The sequence below is a fragment of the Branchiostoma lanceolatum genome, chromosome 14, assembly GCF_035083965.1.
Source record: "Branchiostoma lanceolatum isolate klBraLanc5 chromosome 14, klBraLanc5.hap2, whole genome shotgun sequence".
In the NCBI taxonomy this organism is placed as follows: Eukaryota; Metazoa; Chordata; class Leptocardii; order Amphioxiformes; family Branchiostomatidae; genus Branchiostoma; species Branchiostoma lanceolatum.
Genome location: NC_089735.1, coordinates 11,177,089 through 11,189,040, shown reverse-complemented (window position 1 = coordinate 11,189,040; position 11,952 = coordinate 11,177,089). Strand labels below are relative to the sequence as shown.

The following is an 11,952-nucleotide window of genomic DNA, read 5'->3' as shown; positions in this document are numbered from 1 at the left end:
AACCATGCACAGTCACACCAACTAACAAAGTTGTGTTACACAGGCTAACAATGTATGTAATGGGAAAAGATGATTTATCATATTGGCTATATGGCCATTTTATCTGAATAATATCGTTTTGGTCCTTAGTACTATCATCAGGTGAGAAGAAACAAAACAACAACAAAGTAAAACTACACAGAATGGGCAATGCAAGTGGACCCAAAAATACTCGATATACAAGTTTTAAATTTTGTAACAGGCTTAATGAATTTTGCCTGAAAATAAATGTTAAATAAAAGTAAAATAAACAATATTTATGACCCTTAGTTTGGGACCAATGTTCTGTTACCTTATTAATATTAGAGTTACATGGGAAAAAATCAATGTTTTGATTCTAGTAAAAATGGCATCAGGTAAGTTTAAACAAATGTTTGTTAAAACTATTAAAGATTGATAAACAAGTTCTCAAGTGGTCATTCATCTAACATCTAAGAAGATGCGAGTGGTATTCTTAGTTAAAAGTGCATGGCCCTATGGCGTAATCGGTTGGCAATCACCCTGCTTCACCATATGGATCAAATTCCGTGGATCTATGGGCAGGGGTTTGGTCCCAGGGTCAGCCCCAGCACGGACATTGTCATTTGTCATTTCGGATGGTGACATAAAGCCGGCAGTCCTGTGTATAAGGCAGCTTCAGGAGTTAGCCTCAGCCATCAAACCTCTGTGTGTAAAAGAGCCCAACACACTTATCGAGAAGAGTAGGGGGGCTTGGCTGAAAACATGAGCTGTAGCAAAGCCATATTGCACTACTATCTTCTTGAAAAAGCATCATGCTTCACCTCAATTGAGGATGTCGATTAAGATGAAGAACAGTAACCTGTCCCTGGAACTGATTAAACCATCGATATCTTCTACTATCAACAAAAGGAAACAAATCCACCCACCTATAATAGAATACAGTTTATTGTGTGATATTTGACGAAGCAACCAGAATTCAACATTTTAAAAGCTGTAATTGTAGTTAGAAAAGTACTTCAAGGTGTGTAAAAGAATAGATGTTGGATTCACTCATGCACACATCATCATATCCTATATGTGCTATGATATACATGAAGAAAGTGCTGATAGATCTACATCAGTCTCTCTTATACAATTATACTTGATAGTGAATTGCTGGCAAAGCCGACGATCGTATTTGGTCATCCCATTTCCACAATTTTGCATTTTTACATATTTATTAGAATTTTCCAAAATCAACAACAAAGTTTGTTTTCAGTGCTCACACATAACACACTTGTACAAGACTACACACCAGTCAGTACAATTACAGACAACTTGTTCAATGTCACATCATGCCTTGAATTTTATAGCCCTTTTTAAGAGACCGATCCTGGCTGTCCATCAGAATAGTCATACAACCAGAAAGCTAGTGGACAGAGCTCAGTCAATTGTTGCGTTTTTTTTGTTGTTTTTTTGTTTTGCATTTCTACATTTTTGTCTTCCATTTGTGTGTTTTTGCCATGCATTTCAACTTTTTTTGTTTTCTCATTTCTACATTTTGAATGATCGACGTGGGCAGGGCCATAGGATCGGTCTATTGCTTATACATGTGCTTACATTATAGTGGACGGTGTTATAAGCTTGATATCTTCAGTAGTCCCTACAACAGACTTGTGGCAGATTCAAAGACACACTGGTATGGCCATAATACCTTGAAATGGTTTTCTGTGTAACAGACTAACAGTCAAGAAAAACACTTCGTCTGCATTCAATGGCATGATAATCATTATTGCTTTCAGGCTTTTGCCAATTTGTAATCAAATTAGTCAATCTCAATTAAATTCAAATATGTACATCCTTGAAAAAAAACAACGAAAACATTGAGGTCTGTGACTCATACAAAAACGAACATAGCAGCTCTGCAAGTATGTGTAGTTATTTGGTAACCAAAGTTCTGTCGAAAATACACAAACACGTCACAAAATTTATCAACTCTATATACAAATAATTCCTTATTTTGCTAGTACCTAATATCACAGTAATATCTGCTGAATCTACTTTACAGAAAACAATTGTCAGTATTCAAAGAACTCAGAATAATCTCATATCAAAACAACTGTGACGTCACATATGTACCCTGCCTGTGAAAAAGCAGCATTCAGTGCAGTGTTGGATGCAGGGTTCTCTCCAAAGTCCAACTCAAATTTTCTTCCTCTCAAAGCTCTGTGTTGAGTTTCGAAGCCACTAGTGATCTAAAGGGGTGTTGGCCTTGGGGCATGCTCCCCTTGGAAATTTTGATCTTAAATCCTCCGAAATGCTACTTTGTGCATTCTGGAGGGGCAAATGCTAAATAGCATTTCATCTTAATTTTGTGGAAGCTTATGTTGCATTGTTGATGTCTTGATGAAAATGGCATGAAGGTTCAATTTTTAGCGCGACAGAATGGTTGGAGATTGTTTCCGTCTCAAGCAGCAAAATCGATCATTGGATGGAGAGAACCCTGGTTGGATGTTTCACAAGTTTGAGCCATTTCGTGGCTTTTTTAACCGAATGATGTCAGAGTGTGTCCCTGGTCGAGATAGCCGTCAGTACGCATCCCAATCCTCTGTAGTCTCATGTGCTCCTGTCATGAAGAGAAGAACAACAACATTTGAGTTAAACACTCTTATACACGTGCATTATAGGCTGAATAAGGTGTTGATGCTGTCAAAAGCATCCTGTGGCCTTCTAGTTATTGACTCAGAGTCTAAAGGCCCTGGGTTCGAATCCCTAGGAGGTCTTTATGTTTTCATTGTGAAAGGCACTAAATCCAAATATCTTCATGATCACTCCACTTAACTAGGTTGGGTCAGGGATGTACTCTTGGTTGGGATGTTAAGTGGGGATCCCTTGCTTGAGGAGTGCTAAACTTGGAGCACAATAAAGATCCCAACACACTTATTGATAAGAATTGGTGTCCATCCCAGTGTGGGAGGATCAAACCTTACAGTCCTGTCTTAAACAGCTTGTACTTACTGTATAAAACTGGTGTGTTGCACCTAAGATGGTTTACTGGTTATGCAATACAAACAAAATGCAAATAAACATGACACCTACCCTTTCTTCCTCTCCCATGACATGTTTGTCCTCACGTAGCCTCTCACGAAGTTTCACTATATTTTCATACATGGTCTCCCTCTCTACAGTTGTCTGTGAAGAGATAAGGTGGAAACAATGCCTTAAAACCATGACAACAGTTACACAAATGTGAAAATTGATAGTTAGAAATGTGCCAATGTTGACATCTTTTATATATGTATAATTACAAGTTCTTATGTGTAGCAAATTTAGGGAGGCCAAAAGAAACACACATGTACTGTTAGAATACCCCATATATACAGATAACAGCTATACTAATGTACAAAAACTGTTGTGTTGACCATACCACAGGAGACTGTAATTACAGTCAAATAAGTTTAATGTGACGGTTACTGTAGACAAGTGGCCACTATGGCCAGGATTCTTCAATCAGTGGAAAAAAGTCATCTAATTCTAAGTGGCTAGTTGATCCTTATTCAAAGGCGCTCACTCACAATACAGGTTTGACTGAATATTGTTGTGTCTAACCTTTGTAAGTTGTGCCTTTTCACGCTGAAGCTTGTACTCCAATTCCTTTTCCTTCTGCAGACTTTCCGCCATCTGCTCTCGAATGGTGCTGCTGTTTTTCTTACGCAGTCGCTGAAGCTGCTCGTTCATCTTTTTGACCGTCTGTTCCTGCTTGGTTCGGGAGTACTCAGACTGGCGCACCTTCTCGTACATGCTGTGTTCCTGTTGCTGAGCCTTTCCCACGGCTCTCTGTGGAGGAAATACAGGAACAAGACTGTTACATCCCTGAATAGTTTCGTCACATTTTCCTAGAACTATCGTAGAGTGGTTACAACTCATTGCCACCAAGTACTGTAGGGGCATCAATAGTCATGCCTTCAAGTAGAAGAGTTATCGACCCAGAATTGAGGAGTTCAAAGAACTTAGACTATCGTAGAGTGGAACTTGTGGCCACAAAGTACAGTAGGAACATCCTCACTAGATAGCTTTAAACTACGCTTGCAGCTAAATTTGCAAAGTTTTATGTGGCAGGTCGTTCAGTGTAATATAACCAGCTGCTGTCGTGCCATGTGCCTGCAGAGCTGGTGTGTTACACTGAACGGTAGGTATACAGGCTATACAGACACAGATCAGTCACTGTTGGTAAAATAAGTTCTATAAGTTGTGTTTGACAATTTTTTTGAAGCCGAGAAAAGCCCCACTTATGTTCTATACTTCGTAATTTTGTTGTAACTGTACCTTGAAATGCTTCATCTTGTCCTCGTGTTTCCTCCTTCTGTCATCGTCTACTCGCATCAGGTAGCGCTCCTCCCATTCGTTCAACTTCGCGTGTCTCTCGGTAGATTTAGTACGCACCAGAGCGTTCAGGCGCTGCTGCTTCTTCAGGTTGTGTGCCTGGAGGGGGGCACAGGGCAGGTTCAGTCATGAACAACAAGGCAATCAGAGATGGTAGTGATGGCACACTTCATCCCCTTACCCATACCCTTCCAGACCCACGGACAAAAGTAGCATCACTGAGGATGCGTTGTGAACACTGGGAACCACAGAATCACACAGACACAGATGAGCCAAAAACAATGCTTCAAAGAAAAGAGCTAAATATGACTTATTAGTAGTTTAGGTGTGACAAGTCATCATTTTCAGTAAAATGAACATTAGGCCACACCAATTTAATTTCTTGGTTAACAGATTTTTTTATAAATAATTTTAGCACGAGGACATCATTAAAACAGAAGGCTAGGGTGAAAACTTGCACCTGACCCTGTTCACTCTCTGAAACTGTGTGTACCAAAGTACAAACTTTCCTCTGAGATTCTGTTTCCATGTTGATTTTCCAATCTAGAATTTTTTTTCAATTCTGTTAACCAAGAAATTAAATTGGTGTTGTCTTAGACGTCCTAAGGACTAAGACCCTTTTCAACAGCATGTATGCCTGGCAAGTAACGACAGCCAGGATTCGAACTCCCAACCTCTTGGTCTCTAACCACAGGACTATGCATGTGGTACTTCTGTGTAATATTGTGTTGAAGTCTACTCACCTGCAGCTTCTGGTCGATCTGCTTGCTGCGTAAGTCCAGGTCTGCCTGCTGGGCCTCCTCCTGCAGTTTCCTCTGGACGTCTGCGTTTTTCTCCAGGAGATTCAGCGAGTCACGAAGACGGCGTGCCTCTGAAATGTGGTAGTTTTTTACATGATTTAAAAATGTGGTTGGTTATGACAACGATGATAACTATATTGCAAATCCATGCCTGAGGACTAATTGCAAGCAGAGCAAAGCACAATCAATGGTATATAACATGTTATTAAAGTTTAACTTGTTTTCACTGCACAAACAAGCGTACCTATGATTGTTAAGTACATTGTACTATGTACAAGGATAAAGAGGATCTTGAATCACGACCTGGCATTTATCTGGCCAACATTTCAGTATTACTTCCATCCTGAGGACAATACTGGCTGGTTCTACTTTGCACTGCAGCTAGGGGGCACTGCTGCACTGTGTGAAGAATGTAGTCCCCGTATTGCCCTGAAGAAGTTGACAGACAGTCACCGAAATGTGGGCAAGATTTTGTTAACCACTGTCCCCTGGCTGTTATGGATGGTACTACAGTGAACCTCACCGTCACGTGCCCTCTCCTGTAAATGTGACCTTGTGGTGTTCAGCTCCGCACTCAGCATTCTCTTCCCAGTCTCAAACCTACGGGTGCCGCCCTCTGCCTTCCTGTATACAACATGGCAGGAACAAACAGTTAGTACAGGAAATATTGCACACACATACAAACACACACATACACAGTTTTCAATGGGTTGAAGTACATAACGTTAACAGCTATCACAGCACCATCCACAGTTTCTAATGAGCCTAACACTTTATCTCCAAGGAAGGGATATGGCTCATTTTCAATGTTCTACATGTACACCCTGCTTTTCCAACATTGGTACCCTTTTCTACTATTCTATTTCTTTAAAACTTCACCTATATTGGAAACACAGATGTACAACAGATTGAGCCCAGGATCCTTACATCTGCTTGGAGATTGCCTAACACCAACTGACATGTCGAGATTTTCCTTACCCCAGACTGGTATCCAGCGTGGTATCTGCCTCCCTATTGGCCAGGATCCTCTTCCTCGTTGTCTCACTCGCAATCCTGAGACAGGAAACATTCCAACAAATTGGTTTCAACTTGAGCTCTCTTAAAAAATCATCATAGACAACAAGAACTCTGTTGAAAAGTAGCAGAATTTTTCCTGGAACAGATGAGATGTTAGGACTTTGAAGAAGTCGTGAAAACCTACCTGCCCTGCTCAAATTGCATCTGCCGTTTCTTCTGTGCATCCATGTTCAGTTTGATGGCAAGGTCGGCCAGCTCCTTTTTCAGCTTGAATTGTTCCTCCTGGTAAAACAAGCACAACATACTATTAGGCCACAACAAGTGAATTTTATGGATGACGCACATGCATTAATTCTTAGGTTGATTTTTTTTAAAGACATTGCGGTCTCCAGCAATGGACAATAAGTACAAGAAAATACAGAATGTAGAAAAAATCTATCGTTTCATCTCAACATATAACATTTATCGGTCTATTAAAGGAAATATATTTTGTGGCCCTGTCATCTTAAGTTGTCTACTTCTTTACCTCTTTCTGTTGCATTTTTTGTGTGAACTCCAAGTTCATCCGGTCCAGTTCTGTCCGACAGAGATCCATAGCAGCCTGCTTCGCCTTGAACTGACGCTCTACCTCGCTCCTGAAACATAGACATGATTTCCGTTATAATCTATCTTCTTTTTATAAACCGTCAATGGATGTCTCCATATACTGTATGTTGCTGAAAAACACAATCTCAAAGTAGATGTAAGGATTCGGCTAATTCCCTTTGTTTTGTGGCTGTTTTTGCAACATTTCGTACTCTTACATAGAGCATAATCAGCCATTTTCAACTTAGAGCATAAGAGGGACATTCTACACCCCTGAATTTAGCGAAATAGCGAAGATAGCCTGCCAAATTTAACATAATACGTGGTCGCTGCCTTCCTAAATTCAACATGCCAGTAATGCAATTTCAGCCACACCACCCCTAGATTTCAGCCACACCCACCCAGCCAGTCTAAGGCTGACTGTTAGAACATTGATATTTCATAAAAGAAAAGAAAAGAAACAGAACATACTCATGAAGGAGGGCCTTCCTGGTCTTGTCCTTGAACTGTTGCATGTACTCTACCGACTCGTTGATGTGCTCTTTTGTTTTCTGTAAAACAGAAGTATTTGGTGTGAGGAATACCATCAGAGCTGAAAATGAAACCACCGCGAACATTTCAAGATTTACATTCTTTTCTATTTCTGATTTTATATCTGACCTCCTCTGTCTGGTGCACGTAGTCTCTCTGCAGCTGGTCCTGTGTTTGCAGGGTTTTGTTCAGCTTCTTGTCTTCGTCCAGGGTTTTCTTCTGGATGGCTGAAAAGTAGCAATAATTCTAGATTAACACAATTGTTCACTCCTAGTTTAACGCAATTGTTCCCAAAACAACTGAAGTTTGTTTTGCTGCCCCGCAACTGGATTCAAGGTGTGATGAAACACCTTGATGTTGCCACTACTTCCGGTGCTCGTTTGATGTAGAATCAAATGCCACCATATTTACCAGACAGAGTTCTGTAACCAGAATCTACTCAACGTAATCTGCTCACATGACAACATTATTTTCTTACCAAAGTCTACTGCATGCGGCATGGCACTTATGACTTAACAGTCTTGTTGTCTTGATTTTTCTTGCTTAGACATTAGTAGTACAAAATGTAGTTTGCTCTTGCTTAGACATTACTAGTAGTTTGTTCTTGCTTAGACATTAGCTTGAGCACTTGAGCCAATCATTTCTGGCTATTAATAGATAAATTAATTAAATCAACAGGTGCCAGACTATATTCTGCAGGTAAGTGTTCAGAGGAGAGAACAGATCTAGAATAGGATGGATACAGGGCTGTTTTAGCATGAAGAACCTGACTGTGCTACGTACAGTTCTCGAGGTCCCTGATCATCCGTTCTGGCTATTAACGGGTGCCAGACTATATTCTGCAGGTAAGTGTTCAGAGGAGCGAACAGATCTAGAGTAGGTTGGATACCAGGCTGTTACATGAGGACCCTGACTGTGCTACTTACAGTTCTCGAGGTCCCTGATCAACCGTTCTGGCTATTAATGGGTGCCAGACTATCTTCTACAGGGAAGTGTTCAGAGGAGCGAACAGATCTAGAATAGGATGGATACAGGGCTGTTTTAGCATGAAGACCCTGACTGTGCTACGTACAGTTCTCGAGGTCCCTGATCATCCGTTTGACATGGCGCTGCTTCTTGAGTACATCTCCCTCCACACGCTTCAGTTCCCGCTCGGCCTGCTTGTGTTGCCACATGTGGTCCTGTCAATCACACCAGAACAACAGGTTAGAATCCTTCCCACAACATATTTTTGGTGAATATAGGGCGGTGCCCACCTTAATTTCTATAGCCCTTGGGCCACACAGGCCACTACAGCAGATTCAGAGGCTAATCCACTGGCAGTGGAATGTGTTCAACAAGGACCATAATGTCATTTCGTAAAATTATAGTTATTCAGGGCTGTCTCCTGGACCTGTCCTTCCGTCCCAGGACAGAAATTTGCTTGCTGTGACAGAAAAAATTTCAACCCCTTCCGTCCCAAGAATATCAATTTCATGGGATAAAACTGATGAAAATGCAGTTTTTAAAGCTTAAAATGGCAGATTCAACAATGAAAATTTAAACAATTGTCTTCCAAACAATGAGTGGAACAGAAAAAATTTAAAGCTGGAGACAGCCCTGTAGTTAATGTTCTTAATTTTACGAATCATGACTTTTGTAAATGATGATGCACTTTATGTGCATATTTTTTTATGAAATGTCACATGCAAAGTCATGAGAAATAAAACTGAATCTGAACAGAATCACCAACCTAAGATTTACTGTTAGTCTAAATAGAACTCGTTCAACTTTCCCTGGAAACATTTTCTGGAAGTTAATGTCTGTCCTTACCTCCACGACCTTCATCCTTTTATCATAGTCCTTCTGATCCTTCTTGATCTTCGACTGAAGGTCGACCACAGTCTCCACGGACGAGGCGCGGCGGGGAGAAGACGTCTTGAAACGAGGAGACACCTCCTTCACCTCGAAGGTGTGTGTGTAGCGGTGAGAGTCCAGGAAACCCTCAGGTCCAACTTTTCGTTCCTTTTCTCTGATTGAAGGAATGAATGAATAAATGAATGAATGGTTTATTGATGAAATGATACATGGCAGCCAAAGGTTTCTTCTTCTTAACAATTAGCTGACATCTATAAAGGGCATAAAAAGAGTAAACACAAACAGACAACCCTGAAACAATGCCCACTCTCCCTTTGGGTGAAGTATAGATAGAAAAATGACTACTTTTTTCTGCTGACATTATTCAAATTTTTATATACAGTACATCTAAAGAAGTTGAATATAACCTCTTTGATACCTCTAAATGCACATGTTGGGAATATTAGGACTGTCATTCTGTTGCTAATGTAAGTATGAAGGTGTCTGTGCTTTTGTGAGAAAACCACTTAGCAATGGGGTCATTTAGATTGCCATTAATATTTAAATGGTGGTTTTGCCAGTGGGAATTTCTTTCCAATCACCAAATGAATCTCTTTCTGCAGAACAATGACTCTGATAATCTCCGCTGTTGCTCATCAAGCCACTGGGCCACGCCAATTTCATTTCTTGGTTCTCATCAGCCATAAGAAATATTGCGGAAGTTAATCATAGGGGGAAGTCTGTAACTTGGTGCACACAGCTTCAGGGAGTGAATGTATCATTTATTTTTTTTACCCTGTTCTCTAATTGTTATTACGTTTTATTGCTTTCTCAAAGAACCAAGTATTCACACATTTGTGTTGCTTTGCAAGAAAAAGATTGAGGCAATGGTTCATTGAACTTCATTCATAACATCCTCATTCAATCTGTGCTAAGTCAGACTGTACTGGAATTCCTACCAATCTTTACATGTATGTATTTAGTCTCTCTCTATGTATGTAATGTTATGTCAGTGTCATTTTTCATTTCCTATGGGTCTGAGAAGCACACAAAATGAAGAAATCATGAAAAGATTCAGAACATACTTAAGAAAGCTGGCATATTCTGCTGCGCTCTTGTTGGTCGGAAGTTCCAGGTCGATCTTGGGCGGACGTCGCAGCTCGAACGCGCTGCCCGGTCGGGCGATGACATCATACCGACTGTGCAGGAGGTTGGTGTGTTCAAACGGTAGAACCATCCTGGATCTAGTGGTAATGTTGAAATTGAAGAAAATTGATACATCATTATTGATATTGATTTGCCAATGCAAGGCTGCCCAACTAGCCCCAGTCTATTATCAACCTTCTCTCTGCTCAGCCTAACCCATTAACCAATACAAATTTGATGCCAAACTGCTGCATAGCTTGCCGTATAGCCAGAATGGATAAGTTCATAGTGCACACCACAGCGAACGTCTACTCTTTTCAATAAGTGTGGTGGGTTCTTTAATGCGTAACCCTCCTCAAAAACAGGACCTCCATTTGGTATCCTATATGCAGGAGTCATCCCTAACTAGAGTCGAGCGGGGAGACTTGTGTGCACAGAATTGAGACCTGTTGGGATTCGAACCCAGGACCACTAGATTCTGAGCCAAACATCCTAATCACAAGGCTACCAATGCACCATAGACTTGGAAAGATTATGACTTAAAAGTTGTACTGCTTTGAACAATATAACTTTTTTCACAAACAATGTAACTTTGAATGGGCAGTTGTGCATTATTGGGGTAATCTTAATAGTGAATGTTGAAGGCTAATCAACCTATTCCATACACAATACACAACAGTAACACTGATCATGATACCAGTGGAATGCACTAAAACTACACCAGACCAAAAAGAACAACATCACAATACTTGCTTACCAACTGGATTGGATTACACACTCACATTGTTTTAATTCAGTCAGCGCTTTGTGTTGACAAAGTTTTACATAGTTTGTGTCAACTTAACCTTTGGTAGATTTTCGTCAAGGGGCACAGGGGTATTGTAAAGGTTTTTTAATCTCATGTTCATCCATGATATTTCATGATAAAGTCCACCCCTCAAGTGCCACTTGGATGCATGATAGTTTTTGTATTAACAATAATAGAATGCTTATCCTTCTTCTAATAGTTTCAAATAAGGGAACAATATATTGCTAAGGGTACGTAACGTTAGAGTCGTTGCAAACAATTTGATGTATGCCACACGTAATTTTAAGGTAGTTTTTGATAAGTTGTACACCTGACGGTACAACATATAAACTTCATAGCGAAGGTAACCATCCACACAAATGTCATGACTTCAACCAGTGTGAAACCAGGGAAAACAGCGATAAAACAAACAAACGCTAACACGGGTCGGTTAATGTTACCTTGTCGGCCGATATCCCTCCTGTAGATGCGTTTCTCCCAACGCCTGCCTTGTTTTTGTTTACATCAGCACTTGAAGAGATCTAAATGATGTTTGGCAGCCAAGTACTCGTCAAAATCACAGGATAATGGTGCCGTGGGAAAGACTGTGGCCCGTACTTAACTATCACTGTGTACCGGCACACCTGATCAGCCCACCTGCCGGTCGCCTAGGTGACGGAAGGACGCGCACGGATGCCCGGCCGGCGGTTTACGTCCTTTTGTTTAGTGGATCAATGCGCTCTTCCGGGTTAGGCCAATTCTTAAGTTTGGCGTTTGTTTGATATCAATTTACCTCTCGTCATTTTTTGTATGATTCGTGATAAATCAAAAAGAGAAGTAGTTTATACATGATACACGGATAGATTTTCGTGTAACAGTTCATGGTCG

At 40.6% G+C, this 11,952-nt stretch overlaps 1 protein-coding gene across 1 annotated transcript; it reads right to left on the bottom strand.

Moving 5' to 3' along the window:
• Window positions 1–929: 929 nt before the first annotated feature.
• LOC136448338 (trichohyalin-like) lies at window positions 930–11,747 on the bottom strand. Its single transcript, XM_066447742.1, has 15 exons — window positions 11,526–11,747; window positions 10,217–10,375; window positions 9,108–9,306; window positions 8,368–8,476; window positions 7,425–7,522; window positions 7,236–7,315; window positions 6,706–6,814; window positions 6,364–6,461; window positions 6,141–6,215; window positions 5,686–5,786; window positions 5,106–5,233; window positions 4,306–4,461; window positions 3,589–3,816; window positions 3,079–3,171; window positions 930–2,605 (listed from the first exon to the last, which is right to left on the bottom strand). The coding sequence occupies exons 2-15, from the start codon at window positions 10,366–10,368 to the stop codon at window positions 2,525–2,527; spliced, it is 1,707 nt and encodes a 568-aa protein (XP_066303839.1). The 5' UTR covers window positions 10,369–10,375; window positions 11,526–11,747; the 3' UTR covers window positions 930–2,524.
• Between the last annotated feature and the right edge of the window lie 205 nt (window positions 11,748–11,952).

Coding starts and splice junctions, on each gene's coding strand:
- LOC136448338 (XM_066447742.1), bottom strand. CDS start 10,368: ATGGTTCTACCGTTTGAACACACCAACCTCCTGCACAGTCGGTATGAT. Junction 9,307..10,216: donor GAATATGCCAGCTTTCTTAA/GTATGTTCTGAA, acceptor TCCTTCAATCAG/AGAAAAGGAACGAAAAGTTG. Junction 6,815..7,235: donor AGGAAGGCCCTCCTTCATGA/GTATGTTCTGTT, acceptor TCTATGTTTCAG/GAGCGAGGTAGAGCGTCAGT.